The 26,256-nt window shown below is 39.4% G+C and overlaps 2 protein-coding genes, 1 long non-coding RNA gene and 1 other non-coding gene across 4 annotated transcripts; all 4 read right to left on the bottom strand.

Annotated features, from left to right (window-relative positions):
- Positions 1 to 6,435: 6,435 nt before the first annotated feature.
- LOC120441233 lies at positions 6,436 to 10,260 on the bottom strand. The gene is made up of 3 exons (XR_005613903.1): positions 9,759 to 10,260; positions 8,671 to 9,079; positions 6,436 to 8,524 (listed from the first exon to the last, which is right to left on the bottom strand). It is a non-coding gene; the product is annotated as an uncharacterized LOC120441233 (long non-coding RNA).
- Positions 10,261 to 13,523: 3,263 nt separating this feature from the next.
- ppp1r15b (protein phosphatase 1, regulatory subunit 15B) lies at positions 13,524 to 17,586 on the bottom strand. The gene is made up of 3 exons (XM_031731822.2): positions 17,169 to 17,586; positions 15,326 to 16,641; positions 13,524 to 14,445 (listed from the first exon to the last, which is right to left on the bottom strand). The coding sequence occupies exons 1-3, from the start codon at positions 17,329 to 17,331 to the stop codon at positions 14,221 to 14,223; spliced, it is 1,704 nt and encodes a 567-aa protein (XP_031587682.1). The 5' UTR covers positions 17,332 to 17,586; the 3' UTR covers positions 13,524 to 14,220.
- Positions 17,587 to 22,713: 5,127 nt separating this feature from the next.
- On the bottom strand, positions 22,714 to 25,638 carry rps13 (ribosomal protein S13). The gene is made up of 6 exons (XM_031731821.2): positions 25,507 to 25,638; positions 24,959 to 25,007; positions 24,782 to 24,860; positions 23,712 to 23,881; positions 23,418 to 23,518; positions 22,714 to 22,787 (listed from the first exon to the last, which is right to left on the bottom strand). Exons 1-6 carry the CDS (start codon positions 25,527 to 25,529, stop codon positions 22,754 to 22,756), a joined length of 456 nt encoding a protein of 151 aa, XP_031587681.1. The 5' UTR covers positions 25,530 to 25,638; the 3' UTR covers positions 22,714 to 22,753.
- LOC116314036 lies at positions 23,108 to 23,240 on the bottom strand. The gene has a single exon (XR_004198988.1). It is a non-coding gene; the product is annotated as a small nucleolar RNA SNORA19 (small nucleolar RNA).
- Positions 25,639 to 26,256: the final 618 nt, after the last annotated feature.

Raw genomic sequence — 26,256 nt, 5'->3', positions numbered from 1 at the left:
CGGTCGTTGTGTCCTTGGGCAAGACACTTCACCCGTTGCCTACTGGTGGTGGTCAGAGGGCCCGGTGGCGCCAGTGTTCGGCAGCCTCGCCTCTGTCAGTGCGCCCCAGGGTGGCTGTGGCTACTATGTAGCTTGCCATCACCAGTGTGTGAATGTGTGTGTGAATGGGTGGATGTCTGGATATGTAAAGCGCTTTGGGGTCCTTAGGGACTAGAAAGCGCTATATAAATACAGGCCATTTACCATTTACCATTTAAAGGCACCACGCTAGCGGGCTTCCACAGTGAGAAAACAGCAAAGCAAGAGTGGTGCTCTGCCAGTGCTGTTTCTGAAGGTAATGGGCAGAGGGAATGAAAAATGTGCTGATTATGGGCTCTTTTGAATATTTGCCACTTAGTATTTAGGTGATTTAACTGGGAAAGGTATGATTGTGAGATTGTAGACCTCCTCTAGCAAATTGAGAACCTCTGTAAGAAAAGCTTTGATTTTATAAATGCTGCACACAGCTTGATTCCCAGCCAAGTCAGCCACTTGTTGCCCACTTCTTTTTTACAGGGTCTTTAAGTAGGGCTGTTTCATTGTAATTAAGCCTTAATGCTGCTATTTTTGCAAATTAGTTTCATAAGGTGAAACGCCGTTGTAACTTTGGTTTAAAAATAAAGTTTAGTATTATCATGAAACATGGGAGGGAGACTTTGATTATGTCTACATTTACATGTTTAACTTTGCTTACGTTTCTTTGAGCTTACCATACAGTTTCATTGTTTTTAGGGATTTGTTATTGTTCTACAATTTACAAAATAGTTTCTTAAAAATAGATGTCTTTAATTTTTTTGCATGTGAAGTTGGCAATGTAAGTGGGAAGCTATGTAATGACTGAACACACAACATGATAGATACATCCATCCATTTTTCTTCCAGTTCAGGGTCACAGGGTTGCTGCATCCTATTCCAGCTGTCAGAGGGCAAGAGAATGGAGTACATCCTGTAAAGGTTGCCAGTCTAACACTGAGAGCTAGACAATCATTTATGCTCACATTCACACCTACCACCAACTTCAAAACACCAGTTAACCTAACATGTATGTCTATGGACTGCAGGAGGAAGCCCGAATAACTGGAGTACAAACTCCATGCAAAAATAACCAGTGGATTCAAACTTGGAACCTTCTTTCTTCCAGGTGACAGTACTGACCACTGTGCTGCCTGCATGATGGATGTTAGATTTTTTTTCATAAATAACTGTATTGTCATTTAATTTTTTCCCCCAAATCTATGATTTGATGCCTAGAAGTGGGTTTTAGAGACAGAGTTATCGATTTTAGAGTGCTTTCTTTTTGTTAGGCTTGGTGCTGTCTTTACTGTTACATACAAGATATTGTTTGGAGTCGTGTTTATTCAGCTTTTAAAAAATTTTTTTTTTATCAAAATAACTATGAAATCTGGTACTAAACATACAAGATCCCTCTGAAAACCAAGTAGTTGTTGGGTTTCAAAAGAATCTCCTTGAAAGAGATTGAGGTGCCTGTAGCTCAGGAGAGCAGGTCATCCAGTAATTGGAAGGTTGATGGTTGGATCCCTGGCTGCTGCAGTCTGCATGCTAACGCTGGGCCAAATATTGAACCCCAAGTTTCTCAGAGTGTGAATGTAAGATACAAAGGATATGGGGGGGGACAAGTGCTTGTATGAAAGGGTGCCAAGAACCATCCATTTACCAAAGAAATGTCCAGTTACACCTCCACAAAATGGGTTTAGTTTTAGTAAATTTAGTAAATTTAGTATTTATTATTATCTTATCTTCTCCTTCTGTCTGTAAGCTCAAAAAAGTTTTACATTGATTCTAAACAAACTTTGTAGGGGTGTAGAGTGGGGTCATGTTAATTTTTTAAAATTTGCCTTACATCCACTGAGCACTTCAAGGTTAACTTAATGATTTATTGGTTGAAAATTGGCAAATAAAATTTATAATAACTTACAAACTATGATTCTTACAAGTGTGGTGTGTACTGTACATAGAGAAAGTACTGTATAAAGATTCAAAATATGTTTCATGTGACCTCTGACCTCTCCTTCAAGGTCAATAGATAGGTCAAAGTGATAATAATGCTATATAGAGCTATTTAAAACTATGTTTCTTACTGCCATTGATTGCAGGTTTTCGGTCTTTGAGTGCTTATTGTTGCAATCTTATTCAAAAACAAAAACAGGAAGAGAAGAAAAAAGAAAGAAACTATGGACCAGCGTATTTGCATACACTTAAACCCATAATAAGATGACTGTCTAGACTTGTAGTTTGACACTGTAATGTTTACTTGCAGCAAACATGTTATCGTTGGTTTTCCTCGGTGGCTCATTAAGATAAATACGAGCCTCCGTCAGCTGTCAGACGCTGTTGTTCTGAGTCACTCATCAGGAACTCTGAGCTCACTGGAATTTCATTTTCCGATGTGACTCCACATCCATGAGACATGTGATGGCATGCTTATGACAACATTCTGACACACTTTCCATGAAGACCTGTTATTTTGAAGTCCACATTTGGGAGAAAACAAAACAAAGCGTTCCGTGTGAGCTGTTGTTAAGTTCACAGTCAGGAGAAATCTTCTCACCAAAAACAGTCATTTCCTAAAGGGTACAATGCAGTGTGAAGAACACAAAGCCTTTGTTGATATTTGTCACAGTGGTCTTCATTCACCGCTCCCTGGAGCGTATTCTAAAAACAGAAAGGTTTTCCATTTATTTCCAAACACTAGAGCATGTTAAACTCCATTTTGATTTTGATTTTGTTGTCGAGTTATATCAGTTTTCCAATTTCAACACTTGTGTCCAGCAGGGAAGCTTGTCCAAATAATCCGCTGGTTTAATTTTGCACATTTTTCTCATCTGGGGATTTTCAAGTACATGTGTTTGGTACCCTCTCCCCTGTCTGGTTTCAGTTGGCAGCACTTGCTTTTTGGAGGCACCGCCAAATCAACAACAGAAACTCCTGACAAGGCAGAGTGAGCTGAAGGGCAGGTAGAGGTCGGCACGCACAGCCTCGGCCACTGAAATCCCGGGGGATTTTTCTACCATTTGGAGTGTATTTGTGTGGAAAGATAAAGTGCTCGCATATGAAAAAAACAATGAGAGACTTTTCCAGCCAAGTCATGATATCACAGGCTCACACGTCAGGAAATTGACGCTAACAGCTCTGCAGCACTATATGTATGTATTGAGGTGCTGGCCCACCTAACCCTGAACTTACAGTATACACATAGTGCAGATTTGCATACCAGAACATTAAGAAAAGGCACCACTAAAATTCAATATTTGAGATATGAATAATGTTTGTGTGATACTAGCTGTCTGCTTTCACTTATTAAAATGAATGATTGAATTCACAAAAATGCATTAGAAGCAATATGCATGGCCCCAAAACGCTTAAAAGTAGACCTTAAATGGTTAGCTTTTGAGCTCTGCATATGTACTCGAATATGTACTCAAAATGCCCTGAACCCTGGGTTTCATAAGTTTTTTTTCTCCTTAAGGTCTTATGATGTCATTGAGAGTGGATATTCTTCACTGTACGCGTGGGTGGAGTTTCCAGGTGAGCGCACAGAAGCATATAAATAATCATTTGCTTTGAATTTTCAATCACGCAAAGCTACTCTAGTGCAATCAAACAAGCATGATAAGCATGATAACTCCATTTAGCATGACTGCAGCAGCATGATACCGGCCCCCAACCAGTCATGACAGATGGATGCCCCCTCCTTAAGCCTGGTTGTGCTGGATGTTTGTTCGTGTTAAAAGGGAGTTTTTCCTTCCCACTGTCACCAAGTGCTTGCTCATAAGGGAGTCATCTGATTTGGGGGGTTTTCTCTTTATTATTGTAGTGTCTTTACCTAACAATATAAAACTCCTTGAGACAACTGTTGTTGTTTTTATAATGAACATTTTTTTCCCGCTTGGGGGGCGTAGTACAACAAGCTGTAAAAACAACAGTCGCCTATCATCACTTGACAGTTGTTGCTGAACTTGTTAGTAAGTGATTACTCTGTTTTACAAATATAGCAGACACAAAGCAACATAATTATCCCAGTGGAATGTTTTTCATGGAAACCCAGTCAGTGTTTAACTGTCATCACTAAATAGAATCAGATGCCGGTTCTTTGTTGGGTCTTTGAAATATTTTGTTTTTCAGTTATAAATATAAAATGTGTATTACTGCAGCTTAACATCTGTCAATATGCAGTACACGGTACCATGATTTTGCACACTGCTGTTGAATCAACAGTTGACACTCTCTCAACAGTATCTGTGCATATCCTCACTGGTAAACCACCTAGAAAGAGGCCCTGGATCCTGCATGATCTTCCTCTTTCTTTCTCTTCCTGCATCCTTCTTTAACATGAGTGCACGCAATGTCTAATACACAGTGACATACACATAAAAAGATACATCCGCTCACTGACTGCCACACTCACTTCCCCGATGACTCCATTTCCTGGATTAGGGAGACTCTCAATTATTTTGAATTTTCTTTCATGCATTTTATTGTAGCATTTGTCATCATGCTGGCATTTTTATTTTACTGTGCTTGTCCTTGTCATCTTGTGTTCACTCACTGTAATTTGTTGCTTCTCCACTCCAACGCATTCTAGAGAATGCAGTTTAATTCCTACTGGTTTTTGGCCCATTAAAAATTATGTTATCATCTGGAGGAAAATATCTACTATGTGAAAAAAGTAGTCTCATCTTATGCAGTTTGACTAGAGAATACTGTGGGTTTTTTTGGGTTTTTGGGTTTTTTTTACAAAGCAGCCAGCAGCCAGCTGAGGTGTTTATCAGCCTGTGCCTGTTGCGCCCCTTCTTTCATTTATACTGCACAAAAACAGCAGTCACCAGGACATCCATTATCGCCAGTAGTGTGTGAAGCGCTGAAAGACACAAGAGAAAACAAAGAAAGCAAACACAGAGAAACAAGATACCCGGATCTGGATGCAGGATGGGAACACTGTGGATCTGTGTGTACACAAAGCTGCCAGCGAGGCAACAAAAATGCAGATGTGTGTCAAAGAAGCGGAACTGTTGTGGACTGAATTTTGACAATTGTGACGATACCTCACATAGAAAAGTATGTTTTTATACACATGAAATTCAAAGACTGAAATGAGTGACCATCTGTGAAGATTTTAAATGGGAAGTATGCTTGAATGAAATGACTCATATTTAATTTTTGAACCTCTAAAATCGTCCACCTCACTTAAAGAAACAGTCTCTTTTTTAGAAATTATTTTCTTGATGCATGTGTCATATCAAAAAGTTGTCTCTGAAAATAGCAGGCCAGTGAGGTAAAGAATAGTTTTCAAAATTCTCAAGCAATAAAACCTGCCTCAAGTAGCAGATCAATGTGAGATTAGTGAAACACACACACACAGGAACCACACTAAGCAAACGCCACTCTGCTGACTTTCAAGAAGGACTCGCTGTTCCAGTCCAGAAGAGAAACTGCAGCAGCAGTTTTACATTAGAGATGTAAAACTCTTGATGTGTGCCATCTGCAGGTAAGGAAGGCAACAGCTGCAGGATTTTGACAGCTGTGCCACCTACAGACGGCTGCTGGCTGTTTTTGTCAGAAGGCTGAACAACAGAAATCTAAACATGAGTAGTAGCAATTCACTGTGGCCAGTAAATGATTTTTCAGTGTAGAAGTGTGGCTGTTTCCCCAGAAGAATGTATCTTGGTAACTGCCTGAAAAGCCTTAGTTTAATGTCAACTTCAGTGTTTTTAATAATGTGAAATAAATAATAATAGATCCAGTCTCCAGGTTGAAAGAACAACCAAACAGATGCAAAAATTAATTGAATTTGACAGTTCTGTACCTTTTGGTATTTGAGGCTTTATTTCAGGTTTCATCTGTGGGGTCTGAGTCATCACTTTAAGTTTAACCCAAGATTTTTGGGGGAAACAGGACATTTTTTGAGGGTAAAGAATGTCTTCTTGATCATTTGGAAAGTTAGAATAACAAATGATCAAGAAGCACTCCGAGAGCACAAACCTCCGACATGGCAGCTCACTTACCTTTAAGGAAATAGCACAGTGTTTTCTCTGTATTCATTTTGTTTTCTTTGAGCTTTTTAAAAATCATTTAAGAAATGTTAGTGCAGTAAAAAAAAAAAGTGCAAAGTGGAAGCAGTTGTTGTTTTCCCTGTTGAAACCCATTTAAATATACCTGACATAATTTCGACTATAATTATTTTTCATGTGGATTTATATGGACATAATACATGTGTAGCATTCAATTCACTGTTTCGTAAACTTTGTTTAAAGGTTTACATGAAAACATGACAACCAAGTGAAAAACTTTTTGGATCAAAGGTTTATTATGTTTTCCAAAATAAAAAATACTCAGGAACATTGTACATGTATTTAAATATTTGTATTGTAACTGTTATAATGTATTTAAATGGTTATAACCTCTTACTGTAATGAACATAACAAAGTCATAATAAAATGATATTTAAAACACCCATATATAATTCTCTATATGCAGTCAATACAAATAATGGCAGTAAGAAACATAGTTTTGAATAGCTCTATATAGCATTATTATCACTTTGACCCATCTATTGACCTTGAAGGAAAGGTCAGAGGTGAAATGTGACATGATATTTTAAATCTTTATATGATACTTTCCATATGTTAACAATACACACCACACTTGTAAGAATCAGTTTCTCAGCTCAGTTATAAGGCTTTTTGTCCATTTTCAACTACTAAATCATTAAGATGACCTTGAAGATCTTGGTGGATCGGAGGCAAATTTTAATGGATTGTTAACATGACCCCATTCTGAACCCCTGCAAAGTTGGACCAAAATTCATTCAAAACCTTTTGTGCTGTTATGTTTACAGACGTAATGACAGAAGGCACGCCAGCAAACGCTAACAGAAAAACATAACCTCCATCATGGAGGTTAAAAATTATCTGTATCTAATTGCCTGAAGGTAGCGCAAGAGTTCAAATTGTTGTAACAACAGATGCAAAGTACCCTTGACTGCAGGAGGAAACATATTTAGGGTATATTGAAGCTGCGGGGCCCTCCTGAAAGATAGCTTGCCCAGTGATCACTTCGCCTCACAGTGAGCATTCTTTTGTGGAGAATCTGTTTCCTGTCCAGCTTTCTCTGACACTTATTCTGGTGCTTCTGGGACTATTTTGTAGTTTTGTTTTAAGTCTTCAACTTGCTCATTCACTCTGGTGAAACTGCTAAACTCGGTTAATGTGTTTAAAATAGCAAAGCTAATATCAACACTTGAGCGCTTATCTGATTACTTTCTGACTCAACACAAAGGCATGCCATCACAGGAACATAACAGTATTACTTTGTGATTGTTTGAGCATCATATTACATCATTCGTCACCGTGAAGGAATTCTGAAGTAAGTCATGGCCACTCTGACCTGTGTTTTTTCAAAAATGCCAGAGAACCTGGTTTGGCTTTAAGTCCTCAGTAAACAGGGCTTTCAGACAGAAAGATAAATGTGCACAGAAACAATATCAGCCTTTATCTGCCCGCTCCCTCCTCTGCTCTCTCTTCTTGTAATGGGTAACCAAAGCTTTCAGGGATTCGAGGATGAGCCTTGGGGTCTGTGCCCTCGTCTAGATTGCATCAACAATTGTTGGCAGAACAGCAAAAACCTCAGGTGGCAAAGAGATTCACGGGAATGCTCAGAAGCACCCTTGATACGCCAGATAAACACACACAAACACACAGTTCAGCCGTACACTTTTTTGGCACCGTTCTCACCATTGTGTCTTATGTAAATGTGGGGTGAATAATGCATGGCTCTGCTCCATATGAGGGTTTGTAACTTGTGGAACAGCCCGCAGGCCTGGCAGAGCCTCACCCATCCTGTGTGGACTTCCTAAATGTTACAAACATCACCTGGAAAACCAAATTTGGAGCTTAACTTTTAGACTCCAACAACACAGAAAAAAAAGTAAAGTCATTGTTCTGTTAATTTCAGTCTTTCCAGCATTCAGCTGCTGAAAATGTGGCTATTCTGGCAGTATTAGTGAAAACATGTAAATACAAAGTTTACAGTCAGTTTAATGAAAAAAAAAAAAAAAGTCATCACAGTTAATTGTGCTTTCTTTGCTGTCTGTGTTATATAAGTCATAGTTAACTTTTTTGTTTTGTTTTTTGATTATCACCCGATGACTCATGAAATGTGTTCCCTTCACCAAGGCTGTTAAATGTGATCAAAACCTAAAAATTTGTGTTTCTCTGTCAAAAAAGACAAAAAAATGTTTTCTCCTTAGAAAGAAATCTGCCTGAAGTGAAAAGGTCAATATTTTTGAAACAATTTCACTATAAGTGTGAATTCTCTCCACTATGCTGCTCATATTTCCATTTCTGTTGTGAGAAATTATCCAGTCAGTTTCTTCAGAAGCCTTGCTGATGCCTACCGGACCATCTGGGACATTTTCAGCGTTACTCTGTCTCCCTCTGGTGGAGTTCAGATGGCATCTTCAAGCTGGCTATAGAGCAGAAAGCATATTAAGCTTATCATAATTGTCTGTTTTAGCTGATCTAGTATCCTGTAGCATATGTCCAAATTCAAAAGGATATGCAAAAATGTGTAAAAATTGTAATATAAATTCTACAAACAAATAAGTTAATTTACATGAAAATATTGGCATGTAGCTTCCTTTTACATCTCTGTGTGTGTTTGCGTGTCAGATCCAGGGCTCAAATGTAGGACTCTTAAGGCAGCACAGCTGAGTCAAAAAGTCTTCCTGAGCAACACAACACATGACAGACAGGCAGTAAATACAGACATTCTGACAGAAGACAAGGAGAGACTATCGTTACCTTCTTATAAGGAAAAAGAATTTTAAAAAATCCCAAGTAACATATGCACTGTACATTGCAGGTTACAAAAAACACACACACACACAATCATTAATTAGTGAGCCCCCCATCTGCATTGATCATTGCACTAATATGCCTCATGGACAGGCTTAACCTCCGGATGTCATCCAGTGGGGCGGCTCCCACTCTTCAATCACTGCTGCCAGGAGTTGCTGCTGAGTCTGTGGAGGAGAAACTCTGTTACTCAAGCGACTCTACACGTTGCAGGGCAGGCAACATGCCTGGTTGCCAAAAGTACAGGCAAAAATACAGGTATCATTTTGGTTATTACTGATTCATGACATATAATGATACACATGATATAAAAGGATACTGGGAAAGCCTGGAATAAATGTAAAAAAACAATGACCTTAATATATCTCTAAAGGCCTTTACTGAAAAAAAAAATGTATTGATTGAGTTAGCTGTAGGATAAACATCAAAATAATTCAATTCAGTTTTATTTGTACTGCATAAAATAACAACAGCAGTCGTCTCAAGGATCAGTAAGTTACATGATAGGGTGGGGCAAAGTCTCACAATGGGTTCACCTGAAACCTTGGCTGATGGAGATCCACACTTGTTTTCACACCCTGGCTCATGTGATTAGGCAGATGATCAATAGTGGGTCCACGACCCTCTTAGGAACGCTCCCAATAGGGCTTAAAAATCTGACACGCTCTACCATTTGCTCTTAGATCTGAAGGAGCTTTTCGGATGAGAGGTGAAATATCTTCAAGAAACTGAAAGAACTGCAGTCACTTTTCTCTCCAAGCTCCTTAGTTTACCATGACCTGGATGACTGAGAACCTTCACAGACATCATAAACTTAAATGTGAGGCTTTATGGACAAGAGCTCACCTTTTTAATACAACACTTCTAGTGATCCTGGTCAATCAGAAGCCTTTCCATCCGCTGGATCAGTGCAGGATCTCACAAAAAGCAGACTGGATTTGATTAAAGGGTAATTAGTTCTGTTTTCCCTTTGACAGCATTGAAAACTGGTGAACATAAAGAGAGACTAATGCAGTCTTAGTGCCGAAAAATCATGCTGAGCACTACTGTCACTACTGTAACCATCACCTTCTCAAACACCAGTGGATTAGTTGGTTTTCCAAGTTGGAAAAATCATAATCATGATAATAATTAAAAAAAACAAAAACAAAAACAATAACCCTAAAACATTTCAGTAAAGTACTGCAAATGTCATTTTGTGCCACGGGGACTGACCGAAAAATGAACTTCCTTGTTTTGTATCCAGCAGGGAATTTTGTTGCATGTCATTACCTCTCTCTCTCTCTCTCTCGCCACATTCATTTCCTGTTAAAAATTAAGCCAGAGTCTACTTCCTTAAAAGTTGTGAAATGTGCATGCCTTTCTGTTTATTTGCCTTGCACAAACAGCTGTTCCCTTTTGTATGCAGGTCCAAACAGATTAAAACTCTGCAGATGCCTTAATCTAATTTTAGACTCAGGCCTAACATTGGCCTAAAACTGGGTTCTCTTTTGAGTTAAATCAACAGCAAGTCATAGAAAAAACAACAACATGAACAACAAAACCCCTTTGGCGTGATGTTATCAGCTTCACCACATGAGGGCAGCAGACCTACATCATTTCTTTTTGTCCACATTGCCTTGTGCATCAGAGAAATGACTAATGACCATACTGGATGTCCAGATATGGTCATCTAGTTGCGGAAGTAAGCACCAAATATACATGCCATTACAGGAAAGAGACTATTTTGAGTTACAGATTAATGTTTCAGAGAAGGCTGGAAGCTAATAAAAAAACAAAAAACAAAAAACAAAACAAGAAGTCACGTTATAAATATGCTGTTGTCGGTTTTAAACGGCGAGCCCATGAATGTGAATAACATGAATAACTGATGCATTCACGTGACTCTTAAAACAGCGCGACAGGGGTCTGCAGCACATCTTGTAGCCGTTTCTTGCTGTCATCAATTAGTAACCATGGTGCCTATGTGTGCTATGTCACGTACCAGAAGACAGTTGAAGAGGGCAATGTCCCCTAGTGGTTAAATTTAAACACGACATCTAAATTCAGCTCCAGCTTGAACCATCTGTCTGTGTATCGTCTGGGTGTTGCTCAGACGCACTAATCCACATAAATGGGCTATATACGGCCATGGATCACTGTTTACCACATAGCTTCATGTCTGACTATGCAATACTTCATACTTACTTAAGGAGGTGGATCTTAAGGAGAAAATAATAGGGAGAAAGATAATAACAGTAAGCATTTCTTTGATTACTGTTTTCATCCATGCACTTAAATTGGTGGTGAACCACTCCTTATGTTGCTCTCTCTGGAGCCGGTTGAAGAAAGGACCGTTTAGTTGATTTTGTTGATCGGTGAGTGAGACAAAGAGTATTCTCCGTGGCACATTCAATTTCAATATTGAACAAAAGGGTTGTGAAATCATTTGAATCACAAACAGCAAGTTTAAAAGGGAACGTGTCTCAAAGAGAGAGTATAGATGAACCAAACAACACATCTTATTACACAGACAGCCTGGATCATGTAATCCATGTAATGGGCAGGACAAACAGACTTGTTGCGTTTTGTATTTCATGCACTCTGTCTGTATGAGGTGGTGTCAGACACAATAGCTGCTGGTAGGTTGCATCATCAGCTAATTGTGACCCAGGAGATACCCTTCTCTGGCAGGCGAGTAAGAGGGGGCAACCGAATGTTTGTGTGTGTGTGTGTGTGTGTGTGTGTGTGTGTGCGTGTGTGTGTTTGACTGAAAGCCCACTGCCTCTGCTGTTGCTGCTGCTTCCACCACTGCTGCAATCACCTGCAATCCTTTCAACGCCTCGCCACTCCTGCCGGTTGCCTGGAGACGGGGTCGCCTAGGCCACTGAGCTAATGGTACTGGGAGCAGATGAGGAGGAGAAAGATGGAGACAGAAATACAAAGAGAGGGGAGTGGGTTAAAGAAGAAAATGGGAAGAAAGGAAGGGATCGACAAAGGAGAAGCTGCTATATTCATCCTGGAATCGTGAAGTGATGAGCTTCATTTGGCCCTCATAACTGTCTGTGTCTTCTTGTAGTGCCCTTGAGCAGGGCATAGAATTCTTGGTTGGTTATTCAGTGTTAAGCCAGTCATGTCATGTCTGACTGTGAAATCAGACAGGCAGGCTAAAGGAAATTAGAGGGACAGCTGCACCTCCCCCACCTTCACCACCCTGTATGCAAACACCAAAAAAAAAAAAAAAAAAACCCCATAGATGTGAAAATTTGTTTTTCAGCTTACAGACGATGTTATCAGGCCAGACTCTGAGAACAAAAGCAAAGCATCCAGAAAATGTACTCTCTTAACAAAATTCATTCCACAGCCTTGCACTCTGAAAAACAAGCATGTTTTGATGTCTGTAAAGAACATACATGCAAGGACGGTCTGAGCACATCGTGTGAAAGACTTTCACATGTTTTTAGAGCTAAAAGAATAAATTTAATAGCAGATCATATTTAAATGAAAGGCCATCACAAGCAGTACAGAGTTCTTGTTCCCATAAAAGCTCTCAGTGTGTCTGTCTCGGTCGTTTGAATTTCTGATAAATGGATTTCATACTCTTTTTCAGATTTTTAGACTGAGTTAAAATAAAGTTCTGGCTTGAACTATTTTTGGTGCTGTTAAATGTATGAAATAACCCAAGTTAGTGATATTAAAGTATAATGAACTCCACTCATTATGGGGGTGGGCAAGACTGTAGCAGATGGTGAATAACATACACAACATGCTGCGAGGGGAGGAGGTGGTGGGAGATCAGCAGTAGGTTTACCACTGCGTTGACACAGCAACAATGTCAGCGATTGCTCACCTTTGCACCATGGTGTGTGCACGTATGGGAGGGGACGGGGATGGGGTGGGGAGACCTGCTAATTGATTTCATCCCTCAGGAAAGTCATTTCATCATACTTTGTGTTTTTAACCCGTCTTACGACAGCCTTACGGCAGCCACTCTGCACGGAGACTCACATCCCAGTGGGAAATTATTAGCTCCTGTGTGCATGTGTGTGGTAACATGCAAGGGAAAACACATAAGAAGGAAGTGAAATATATATATATTCAGATAGGGAGCAGGTCATCACTTTGTATACAATAAAACTGTCTTGCAGACCTCCAGTTACCAAGCAACTGTGATCCCCTTTTGAACTGTAAATCACCTTATCAGTAATGCAAAGCAAGTAATGCACTTACCTTTATCTCTTCAGTGGTTGAAGTCCCACAAAGGCACATGCTTTGTTGGAAGTTTCACACCCTGGATGACCACACTGGGTGTGTCCAGATGGGGTCAAAAGGTTAAACCAGTTTGTTTGGTCAGAGTCAGGCTGGAGGTGCTGATATCCACGCTTTCTTTTCAGAATGCAGAGAAACTCGTCTTTCTCTGCATGTTTATACAACCCCACACCATGTTTGTGTCATTCACACTTTGAATCTCATCACTTTTGCAGTGATTCACTTATTTTTCAGCATTGCGTTGTTTGCAAATTTCTGGGACCTCAGGGCCATCATTACTTCACTGATTTCTGATACATGAACTAATTTCTTTTTTGTCCAATCGTTTGTCAGGTTGTGACAAAAGCCAAACAGAAAAAAAAGTTACAATGTAACAAATTTTATTGATTCAGAGGACCCAATGATCAATTTGCTCGGGACAGTCTGGCTACATGATGTTATCGTGACAAGCTGAGTGAGTCACAGAGGACAACGTGTTCTCCAGCAAACACAATCAGATAAACGCCCATCTTCACATTCAGCACTAAAAGCTGCCATTTATGTGCAGGAATATAAGAAAATACAAGACAAAAACTGAAATATCAAATCCTAAAGTTTTAACAGTAAGACAAGAATTGCACCAGAACCTGACGCGTATCCATCATGCTTAACAAAACTTCTCAAAACACTTTGCAATATAAAGCTCTGCTTTTTTTGTGATATGATTTTCTACTTTTTTTCTACAGTCACCACTGTGGTTTCTTCACACATAAAAACTGCTGAAAACAAAGGTAAAAATAAATGGCAAACTTCACCAATAAGTTACATTACTAGGTCATTATATAAGGCATACAAAAACAACATTCCACACAGTAATGCTGAGCTTAAAATGAGAAAGTGTCAGTCAGTGCAACAGTTACACAATGTATAAAACCTTCTGAGGTACAAAGTTGTTCAACTCGACACCAAACATTTTACGTTGGCCTAACATCAAAATTCTAATTGGCCTAAATCAAAAATCACTGTTGCATTGCAACCAATCACAAGTTCTCATCCTAAAAGGAAATAAAACATTCAGTGTTCAGGACCCTTTTGTTTTTTTCAAGGCACTGTCCAGGTAGGCCCGCATGTTCTCTCTGTGGGTCTGGGTGAAACAGTGGCCAATGACCTGCTCCAATTTATCAATTCGCCTCCGGAAGCGGTCACGGTCTCGTGCCATCTCTTCCCAGTGTCCTTTACGAGACGCCTGTCGCGCAAACGGCCAGGTCCGCATGACATGGACTTTGACAACAGGAGAAAATCGAACCTGAAATTCAGAAGAATTATATTATAGTTTACTGAACAATACTGGATGTCATATGATGTTTAAGTGCTTGTATTTAGGGATTATAAACTTTAAATATCTAAAAGCTAATGAACTCTTTCCAACTCCAAGTACTGATTTTTCTAATATGACGTGACACTGTCTAATCATAAGACCTCTGTGCTAACTTTGCAATACTGCTGCAACTCGATACACACGGAAGTTAGTCTCTCCTGACTCGCTGGTGTCACATGACTGGCTTAGTCATGACGACCAGTGTTGCTAAGCGAAAACAAACAACTTGGCTTAAGACACTCAGTCTGGAGGAAGGAATAAACTGTTATCTTTATCTCTGTGTCACACACACACAGTACGTGAGTCAGCAGTAGGCCCTCCTCTTCATGATATTAACATTCTAACTTTAAATATGAGATAACCTCCTCTTCTATATATTTGTCTGGGTCAGGGATGGGCAACTCTAGGCCTCGAGTGCCGGTGTCCTGCAGGTTTTAGATGTGTCCTCGATCCAACACAGCTGATTCAAATGGCTAAATGACCTCCTCAACATGTCTTGAAGTTCTCCAGAGGCCTGGGAATGAACTAATCATTTGATTCAGGTGCGTTGACACAGGGTGATATCTAAAACCCACAGGACACTGGCACTCGAGGCCTGGAGTTGCCTACCCCTGGTTTGGGTCAATGAACTCAGTGTTTTCATGTGATTTCTGACAATATGTTTACACAATCATTCAGTTTAATATATTTAGCCCACAGCTAAAAAAAAAAATAAATAAATAATTACACCAAAACTTTTGTATTTGGGTTCCTTTAACATCTCCATGTGGAAAAAGTGAAAAATAAGAAGAAATTATCAGACAATTACCTTCTTCTGTGTGGTGTCAGCCTTGCTTTCTTTCGTCTCTGAAGTTGGTGTGGGTGTTTGTCCAGATCTTTTCCAGGGCACTAGTATAGTCTCTGGATGGGAGTGATGCTTTGTCTGCCTCTCTGGCAGCACAGGCTTCTGGGGTGCTTTTGCCCATTTCTTTGCTTTTGTGGATGAATTTGGTGTGTGTTGAACATCAAGAACATCTGAATCATCGTCTTGCAGGAGTGTTAGTTTTGGAGAGCTCTGAAGGGGGGCCTGGAAGTTCAAAGGGTGGTAAGGGTCATCCTTTAGGCAGAGAGATTTCCACAGTGATTCTTCATCATCTTCGGATGAAGGGGGGATGGTGCTCTCCTTCTCCTCTGTGTCTGTGTCAGATTTTGGGGTTTCGCAATTAGAGAACGTGGTGGCTTGGGGAGCTGTGCTGCTGATTGTGCATGCAGTGAAACACATGGGATTGTAAGGGTCTTCAGGACTGCTGAAAAAGTCCCAGAGCCTCTCACTTTCCTCCTTGTCGATGTCAGGGCTCGAACCATCTGAACTGGCCCAACTGCTCCAACTGCTTTCGCTGTCGGAGCGACAGACCCAGTTCTTCAGGCCTTGAGACCCCATCATTTCCTCACTGGCCTTGCTTACGGACATGAGGTCGGTATCGCTACAGTCTTTTACTTCACTTTTTCTTTTGTCCATATCTGTGTTAGTTGAAATGCAGGCGGAGAAAAAGAAAGGGTTGTAAGGATCACTGGATTTTGACAGAGATTCCCAAAGTGCTTTACTTTCGTCACTCTCAAATTCTACTGTGTTCTGGTCTTCCTCACTGCTCCAGTGAGAGCTTCTATCTTCTTCTGATGTGTCCTGCTTGAAAACTTTTTCCTTGGAAATATCCCGTTTGAGGTCTTCCTCACTACTTTTTTGGCAGGTATCGTTTGAACCCGAGTCCTCGCCACTCGACACAAAGAAGTTCCAGTCGCCAGGGAAGCCCATTTTCCAGCCAGACTGGTGTCCAAGAAAGATGCCCTCTTCGTTGCCAGCTGTTCTGGACACAAACTCATCCACAAGCCCGCAACACAGGTCGTCAGCACGGAGACTGGACAGCAAGGCTTCAGCAGTGGATTTCCCAGCAAAGGGGTCACCAACGTCAGCACAGAAGTTGGAGAGGGGATTTGAACCACCAACCATGACGCCGTTGTCTCCCTCAAACAAAGAGGTGAAGAGGAATGATTCTGTTGGGTTTGTGGCTGTGGTCATGTGCTGGATATGCTGACCAGTCTCATCTGTGATTCTCACGTGAACCTCAAATCTGAACATTTGGAAAACTGGAAGAAGAAAACAAAAAACGCTTTTAAGTACAATAAAATTTAATCAAGTTACATTTTCTGAAGAAATAATTATTCCATTTATGCTATGACGTCAAGACAAGGTTTGTGTTTGTACTGCAGTTTTACGTATTATTTCAAAGAAGGTTTACGGAGTGTAACATACAAGTTGTACTTCAAGTGTTTTACGGGAAGTGTTACTGTGATGGCTAAACAATGTTCAAATGCTGAGAACGCACGTAAACATCGCGGAAGTTGGAAAAGAAACACCTCTACAAAAAAATTAAATCGAGGAACTATTCAGTAGACAGTAAAACACAGCATAGTGTCACCCCCATAGAATATTAAGTTTGCTAAAACGTATGTCGTTTAATGACACTTACTATATTTAAAAAACTAAACATATCTTACACCTACACAGTGGTCATTGGACTTTCCAACAGTAAACACACCAAAGGTTAACCTTAGCAGCCATAAAGTGGGCGTAAGACGCAAGGGGAAAACTTTTGATTTCGTCTCACTCTTACCTGACACGAAAGTGTAGTAAATGACTTGAACCAGCAACCGAAGCTGTTCCCACAGCACGGTGAGCATCTGTTTAGTCCACGGCAGAAGCGCCATCCCTCCGCTGCCAAACCTTTCCATCGCCGTCCGCTCAGAGCTAGTCTGGGAACCAACAACCGTAGCCATTTTCACGTCTTTCTTCTCGAGTTTCGGCGGCTGTGTTGAACACAACTCTTCACGTATTCTGGTATTCCTCGTCGAAAACCAAGAGATTTCGCGTATTCGTCGGTGACAGATATGCGTCGATGTTTTGTCGCTTCATTTTTCGGCAAGACTGTGCCATTTTTTGGTCTCCTTCGTCAAATGTTCTCATGTATTTTCTCCATGTTCTTCAGTTGTATTTTCATCGTTGTAGTAGCAAGAGTTGAATGTCGCGAGGTTGCAACACCACCCGTTAATATAAACATACTGACGTCACGCTGCACCGTGATTGGACAGTACCCTGCTCGTCTGGTTACGCCTTCCACAGGTCACGTAACGTGTGACGCATAGAAAGTGCCCGTAATTTCCTCAGCTTCCTGGAAAACCCGGGTTTAAAAGTGAAATTTAGATAATAACGAAAACTTACCCAGAGATAAAAACAAAATATATATAGATTGCAGCATTTCATTCATTGAATTGACTTTCACTTTCCTTGCGTGAGACGTTTTTTGGTTGAATGTTTTCCTTTACAAACGCATAAAGTGATGCAGATATCAAACCGGGGAGATCAGTGTATAAAATGGAAATTTACCCAATAAATGTATTTTTAATAATAATAATAATGGATTGGATTTATATAGCGCTTTTCAAGGCACCCAAAGCGCTTTGTTAGATTTTACTATCACTTATTCCACCTTTTGTCCCAGGGAAGTGGAAAAAGAGTTAACTTTGGAATTAATATTTAAACATTAGGCGCAAATTATGTTTTAGAGTAGAAACGTCTGATGAGTAGCAGCTGTGCTCAAAAGAGTTGTCATGCTGTTATAAACAGGCAACACTGGAGTGTGCTAGCTCTTTATGTTTTCTGTGTACATCCACTGTCTACTGACCAATCAATACTCCAGAAAATAGCATCATCGTTCGTAGAAGATCCCTTGGACCTCTGCAGGGAGATAAGGGGGGAACGTCATTCATTGAAGGCAATTTAACTTTCCTTTTGTGACACTTTCTTGGTTGAATAATTTCTTTTTCAAACCCATCTGCATAAACAAAAGCCTATTGTTTGGCATAATGTAATGCAGATATCAAAGCAGGGAGATCAGTGCATAAATGGCAATGTACCCAATAAATGTATTTTTGCTAGAGTTTACTTTCTATGTTATTTATCCCACATTTTTGTCTCCTTTGAAATGGAAGAAGAGTTAACTTTGGAATTAATCTGTGAACATTTAGACACTGCAAATTATATGTAACAGTTGACAGTTTCCCAGATATATCTATATATGAAGCGCTTCATATATAGATATAGATGTTTAGACAAATTTATTTCTCAATTTCTTCTTTCTCTTGGCAGCAAGTGATATTCCAATAATTTAATTTAATTCAAAAAGAAAAACACCTACAATGTACTTGTTGACTTCATATAAAATTGTGTACGTAAACTAAGCCTATGTTTGAATTATGTTTGTTATATATCATCTTTACTCTCAAACCCTTATTCAGCACAGAGTTTGCAGCTGAGAAAATAAAAACTAAAAACTTTTGGGAGCAGGTTAGGTTTATAATAAGTGCTGATTGATCCTTTTATTCACAGCATGTTTTAAAGTGGACATGAAACACTACATGTATTGAGGCTAATTACACTATGGAGCCCACCTCTAAAATCGGTCATAGATTTAACTCTATCTGTAAGCTGGATTTAAGAAATAATTGCTCTGTTTGAAGTTTCTAGGAAATGCGTAGCACCATCTTGTGCCAGTACAGAATGTGATGTTACTAGGTTGTTTGGTTGCCGCTAATTCATTTTCCCTTTACTCGTGATGTCAGAGCTACTGGGAAACGCCCACCTGGCGAGCAACAACAGTATTGTGTCCCTTTGCCTTACAACCAATCTTTGACCACCTTCCGAGTTTAACTTAACCAAAATGCCAGATAGTTGCTATGCTATTGGATGCACTAAAAAGCAGTCTAAGGGGGGTCGTTTTTGTAATGATTTTTGAGTTAAAAATAAAACAAGGACATGCTGTCCACTTTCACTCTGTTTCTTTAGCACTAAGTGATTGTTCATTGCTGGCTTGCTGCACTGAAACAGTAGAATCCACCTGTTAGCCATGATGTTTGGGTTTGTAGAGCACTTTATAAATGAGGACTGTGTGGTGGAGAGATTGTGATTTACCAGACTGACAAGCTGACGTGCGATACTGTCCCCCCCTTTCATTTTTCCTCACTGGGTGAGCTGTACAGGCTGAGGTGCACAGTCAACTAGCAGAGTATATATCCTCAAGATTAAATATATGTAAAGAAAATGATGAGGCCTCAGGTACAATTTGGGGTAAAAAGCCTGAAAAGGTAACGATGGTCTCACACTAGACCATATGACTAGAATAATTCCAGACTCTATGTGCTCCCTCAACCTAAAAGGGCATTCAGAGTCGTCATAACAAGACAATTTCATGTAACATCTGAAGAATTTTGTCATATTATCGTCACTTTCACTCTTAGCTGTTTGTTGTGCTTGCAGCATTCCAAACATGTTTTCTCAACAGGAAAGTTGCAGAGTGCCCTCTGGTGGACAAACTATACAATGTCAACACTCATAACATGGTTGAAGGGTGTTTTTCTTTTGGATTCTTCCTTTTAAAATTTTGTCTACGGGCAGTTATAAATGTTGATACTTTTGCTACTGTAGCCCATCTGCTTCACTATGGATTACAATGTCCTAATGTTCATCATATACACTCAGAGCCAGCCACCAGACTATGTCCTAGACTATAGTAATAATTATTTTATAGAAGAAAGCTGCAGCGCTAATTTCAAACAGATGAACACTTTGAATATGAGACAGGATAATGCCACAAAAACCCAGCATTTATTACTGACTGAGCCTAATTAAAGTGATGTTATGCTTAGATGTCAACAAGTGCATCGCGCCTGTGGAGGTTCTCCATCCCTTCTTTGACTCAGACCAGTGATCAACATTCAGTTTGAAAACCACAAATGGGGTTGGGTAGGTCAATTCAGCAGCAAAATTACTGCTCCTTCTGCTTACCTATCCATTTTGATCAAATTTGGTTAAATTATACACACTAAATCTGTAAAACCAAATACTTATTTAATTCTGATTACAACAGCTTAATATTTCAACAAAAAAGGAATAATGATTGTATTGTTCCAACAATTATCAATTTGACATTTTTTATATTTTACATTTATTATTTTTACTTTGTCATCATCTTCTAACCAGTCGCAGCAGATGGCTGTCTACTGAGGCTGAGCCTGGTTCTGCCGGAGGTTTCTTCCTGTTAAAAGGGAGGTTTTCCTCCCCACTATTGCCCCACTAAGTGCTTAGTCATAGGGAATTATCTGCTTGTTGGGGTGGCCAATACTTTAGAGCAGCCATTCCCAAAGAATACTGCAGTCCACTTGAAAAAAAATACAAAAACAAAAAACCCCTGAGGCCCACCGAATCTTAAATCTTCACTCTGATCAAAATACAAGATAAAGTGATGCATTTCCTTGAGAATTTAATTAGAAACACATCAACATCATAGGCTGTTGGTTATAAATTGCTAAAGCAACCCAATCATATGCTAAGTGATAAGAGCAATGTGTGACCCACTAGCCAGTGGGACACGAAAGTAAATTTAACTTAAAGTAATATCCTCCTATTAACAGTTTTAATTCACTTTTTATATAAATCAATAAATGTATATAAATATGAAACTGTTCATACTTGTAATTTCAAACTGCAGATTTGCACCCCACACTTTGGGAGCCCCTGCTATAAGGGGAACCCCCCCCCCCCAACCCCGAAAAAACCCTATATGATTTTGAACTTGGGTGTAAGCCCAGTAAGTAATCACTGTGTTCAAGTTTCACTGTTATAAGAGGAGCAGCAATGTGGATTACGGAGGGATCAATGGGCGGACATCTTACCATTGCATAGCTTCATCAGTCTTTGCTACACCACGTTAACACAGACAATTTAAATACAACTTACTGTCTTATGTCACGATGAATAAACCAGTATGAACTAAATGTTGTTTGTAATTCTTAAAAAATACATGCAAAGGCCTTGACACATGGCCTGAGGAAATTCAAATGTCTCTTCTAGAATCAATAGTCTTTTAGTATCTTCCACATATCACGCTTGCACACTGATGCCACAAATAGAATAAAACCTCAATACTTCAACTGTGTTGCTCTAACCGCTGGGTAACTGTTAATAGTTAAAATGATATTGTTACATCTTAGATTATTTAGTACTTCAATTTTGTTTATAGACACAAGCTTTAAAAAGAGATCCTGAAATTCATCATAAAATGCTGTGAATGCAAACTACTTTTCATGTATTCAGCTGCTAGTTAGGAGCTGTATGCCTGCCTGTTTTCAATGGTACCCTGTAAAGTCAAAGTGGACCCAAAAACAGCACTGTTGGTATAGATACTATTGCGAATGAGTATCTAATTCAAAAGTAATTTTCTTAGTAACCATTACCTTCCAAATATATTGATATTTTGTGCCAAGCCTGAAGGGATCCTACCTTCCCAAACACATCAGCAGTATTTCAGGTAGGTCTCAAAATTTGCAGCCATCTGAACTTATAAAAGTGTAATAAAACTAGTGCTTACTTTGTTCCTTTCTTCAGTTTAAATTCCCCACTAACAATGAAATTAGGACATACTGGTTAGTAAAATGTGCAAAGACCCACATAACTCTGAAATCAGTCTGATCCAGGGTGGAATTTGGCCTTTGCTTACAGAAAAGCTACTCCACTTTATATTATGTTAAATAAACAGAAACAGCCACTGTGGGGAAAAATTAAATTCACAGAAAATTAGAATATTAACCTTGGGTTTAAGTTAGCGAGCTGATATGTGACTTTTTATCCTGATGTTGGTAAGTGAATCCAGATGATGGAAAAATGTCCTGGGTATGTTGAACTTTCCCTGTAGTATAGGGCCCTGCTCTCAATGGGCATGTATTGCTGCAGTTTGTTTCCCCTAGGTGGTAGAGCAGGTAGAGCAACCTTCCTACTATTAGGAAGGTTGGTGGCTCGACCCCTGTCTGTGTGCTAAATATCAGTGGGCAAGATACTAACCCCAAGTTGCTCTTCCATGAATCAACTGGAGTATGAATGTGTGTGTGTTACAAAGCACTTATGTAGAAAGAGCATCAAAAAAAAAAAAAAAAAAATGCTTGTGTGAATGAGGCAAATTGTGTAAAGTGCTTTGAGCGCTCAGAGTAGAAAAGCACTGTAAAAGAACCAGTCCATTTAAATGTATTCTTTTTTGTATTCAGTGTTTGGCCTGTATTTCAAGTGCATCCCTAAATCTTAACACACACACAAAAACACAAACAAACAACTCCCAATTTAAACTGTTTTATTAATCCAAAAGTGTAGAATTTATGCCACCAGAGCAGAAGCTGTAGAGGACTCACTGTAAACAGAAAGGGGAAAAAAACATTAGTAAACAAAAACTTTTGACTTAAAAACAAAACCCATTAATCTTCATAGATATTTTTTGGGGGGAAAAGTATAACCATCCCTTTCCTATTACTCACTCATGATTTTTACTTTGTTGTAATTATTAGTTTATATTCAAAATTAAGTTCATGTTGGCCACATAAATTATAACCTGCTTAAAACGCCACATATGCAAACCTATAAAACTATAGCTGAATAAAAAAGGGCCAAGTTGTCTTTTTAGAACATCAATGTGTCCATCCACACTAAACCACACACGTACACAAATAGTTTCACTGTGTGAAGGGGACTGGCAGAGACTGCACCAAGTAGCTGCTCTGCTAATTTACCTCCAGTTTTTCTCTAGCACAACAGAAATATCACTACTCCTAATGAACAATGAGGAGCATGACAATGAATTGTGCATTTCCATGTATACACTTAATGTTACATTACAATACAGTTAAACGATTAGTATTGTAATACAAACTACCATTTGTTACATTTTTTTCTTCTTCTAACAAACAGGTAACAGACTTGCAAAAATTAAATTTTCCAATCCAAATAACAAGAAAAGCATCTCAAAAGCATCACAGATACATACTACTTCCAGTTGGGGGCCAGTACTCTCTTGGTCTTGTAGTAACGGGCCAGCCTGTGGATCCTGCTCTCAATGAGAATCAGGCGGAACTTGGCATCCTTGTCCTGCAAATATAACAACGTGTTGCATTCAATTGCCATTATATTTCAAATTGCATGCATTCCAAAGAATAAAAATCCTTTAAACTGTTGATGACAACATCAACATTACATTTTTAATTTTACATGGAAAACAAACTTCTCTTCCAAGTTATGTTATAGGATCTTGTTCCAGGTCATTGGCCTAGCTTTGCTGTACCTTTCTGTTTCTCTCCAGGTGCTTCCTGACCGCCACAGCCTTCTTGATGAGGTGGTACAGATCCTCTGGCAGGTCAGGGGCCAGACCCTTGGACTTGAGGATCCTCAGAATTTTGTTGCCAGTGACAAAACGTACTTGGGCAACACCGTGGGAGTCCCTCAGAATCACACCTAGAAAGGTTTATAGACATGATAAAACTGAAACAGGCATGGGATTTTGCCAACAAATTAAGTTTCGCATAAATCTGCCAAAACAGTCTTAAAACAGATTAAAAATAATTCCAGAGAAACGAAGACTGCATATTGATTCAAAAGCAAATCTAAAAAATTTTCAAAGTGAGTAAATTGTGTTTTCTGGATTTATGTAACACAAGTGGCATCTGGCCAATGTAATTTTCCTAAACAGAGAAAGAGTCTAAGTTTTCTCTGAATGGCATCACATTTTTTTTGTCACTGATGACAAATCATTTTATTCAATGATTGTTTGCACTGTAAGATAAGTTGTAGGACTTTTCCAAACCTTTTGATTTGACATGAGTTTCTGTGGAGCCTTGAGGCCTGTAGCTATCAGTCAATAGGAAAATGTATATCTGCTTCATCTCGTCTTTACTTTACTCACAATACAATCTATCCTAATTTGTAAATATCAGAAAAAAACTACATACACTTCTTATTGTATTATAATGTCTTAGAATGACTTGGTGTAAAAATGAGACTAGACAGTGTGTAATACATCTGGTTTACATTGCACTGAAGTTCGGAGGACAAAGAACAACAAGAACATGATAACAGCAACCCCAACATTTACAATCATGAGAAATTCTGAATTAAAAATTACTGCAGAAATTTAGTATAATGATAACATCATGGTCAGCCAAATATCTGGAAAGGCATCTAGCACAGCTAATGTGCAGCCAAACGTTTTTAAACTGCTCAGCAATATCTGAGTCTGCCAAAAGTTGTGAACTGAACTGTGGTGCTCTTCAATTATTAAAGTCATGTGATGTAATCAATCTCAACATATGCATGTTACAGGGAAGAAAAACTACATGAGTGAATGGTAGCACTTACCAATCTGAGAAGGAGTCAGACCCTTCTTGGCCAGCTTGAAGATCTGCTCTTTGACATCATCAGATGTGAGCTTCAGCCACTACAAAAATGGGGGACGGTATTAAAATAAAGGACGTGTGTTCAAAAAATGTGCAACAATCACTTCGCTTTAGCGAAATACAATGAATATGTACTCACAGTGGGAACACTGCGCCTGTAAGGCAGAGCTGACTGGGACAAGCCCTTTCTGTAAGCGAAAAACAAAATCCCGTTAGTAGTGATAACTTGACAGTTTGGTCAGAACAACGCAAAAACTATCGTCAAGTCAACAGGCAACGGGGGAAAAACGTTAGGCCGGGTTATGCTCGCTTCATACTCGTGCTGGCTTACCGATCATGAATCTTAACTAAATGATCAGTTTACAGTAATTTAATTTTGTTATCTGTAAGAAGAAACGCGTGTGGCTTAAACTTTGCAAGTTATACATTTATATGGAACATGATGTACAACTCAGGGAGTTAAAATCGTTTCGATGCGCAAATGTGCTAACTTGGCTACCACACGCTAGCTAAAGTAGGATGTCGACTGTCTGTGTGCATGTAAGTCAATTTCTCACTTTTAGGCTGAATTCCAGATTTCATTTTTTGTCCCCAGTCAGCCACAACATGTTTAGAAGCTATCTCCTGGAAACAAAACCTGTCTACAGAAGTAAAATACCAACTTTAAAAGACAAAAAGAGAGCTCACCCGGGAGCGTGCATGCGACCCATGATGGCGGTAGAGGAAGAGAGGCCGCACACGCGACAGAAAATGGTATTTTGCGCCTGCGTCGGAAATGACGCAATGACGTAGACCGGAGTTTTGTTGACGCTACCTGACGTCGTACCCTCGCTCAGCGCTTTAGTTTCTCCCTCCTTCTTCTTCAGTCTGGGTGAATTCTTGACGATACCGTGTAAAGGAGGCGAATTTTTGTCACACTGAAACCGCTTTAGTCGGCGCTGTTTTTTTCTTAATGCAAATAAAACCTTGAAGAAACTGGCTGCTGACATGTGAGCGGAATTTGTGGGTCACCAAACTCAGTATACTTTGTGGAGGTAAACACAGACAGTGGTCCACCACAACATAAGAATTTTTCGTAAAATAGCTTCTCTTCATATCTGCAGAAATGAAGGTATTTCTCATCCAGCTGTAGTGTTATGTAGTACTGTGCAAATGTCTTCATCTACTCCCGATAAAACGGGAAATGGGAGCAGTAATTTAATGAAACGTGGGAACACATGGAAATCCAGAATATAAGGCTGTAATAGAGTCTGTACAATTTCAAAGAGTATTTGTATTTGTTGATCACCTTTATTCCTCACGGCAGCCTGAACTCTTGAGCAAGCTTTCTTATAAATTCTTCAAATATCTTCAGAAATAACTCCAGGCCTCTTGAAGGACACATCCTTTGGAATTTAACTGCCTTTTGTTCTGTTCTCTGTGAAGATGATCCCACAA

This window comes from Oreochromis aureus, linkage group 7, assembly GCF_013358895.1.
Source record: "Oreochromis aureus strain Israel breed Guangdong linkage group 7, ZZ_aureus, whole genome shotgun sequence".
Classification (NCBI taxonomy): Eukaryota; Metazoa; Chordata; class Actinopteri; order Cichliformes; family Cichlidae; genus Oreochromis; species Oreochromis aureus.
This window is presented reverse-complemented; position numbering and strand designations above follow the sequence as displayed.

Bases quoted from the DNA above. Each gene is read 5' to 3' on its own strand.
- ppp1r15b (XM_031731822.2), bottom strand. From the start codon at position 17,331: ATGGCTACGGTTGTTGGTTCCCAGACTAGCTCTGAGCGGACGGCGATG. The intron at 16,642-17,168 runs GTAAGAGTGAGA...TTCTTCTTCCAG, and splicing joins TTACTACACTTTCGTGTCAG to TTTTCCAAATGTTCAGATTT. The intron at 14,446-15,325 runs GTAATTGTCTGA...TCTGAATTTCAG, and splicing joins CTGACACCACACAGAAGAAG to GTTCGATTTTCTCCTGTTGT.
- rps13 (XM_031731821.2), bottom strand. From the start codon at position 25,529: ATGGGTCGCATGCACGCTCCCGG. The intron at 23,882-24,781 runs GTAAGTGCTACC...AAACCTTTCTAG, and splicing joins TCTGACTCCTTCTCAGATTG to GTGTGATTCTGAGGGACTCC. The intron at 23,519-23,711 runs GTACAGCAAAGC...TTATATTTGCAG, and splicing joins ACCTGGAGAGAAACAGAAAG to GACAAGGATGCCAAGTTCCG.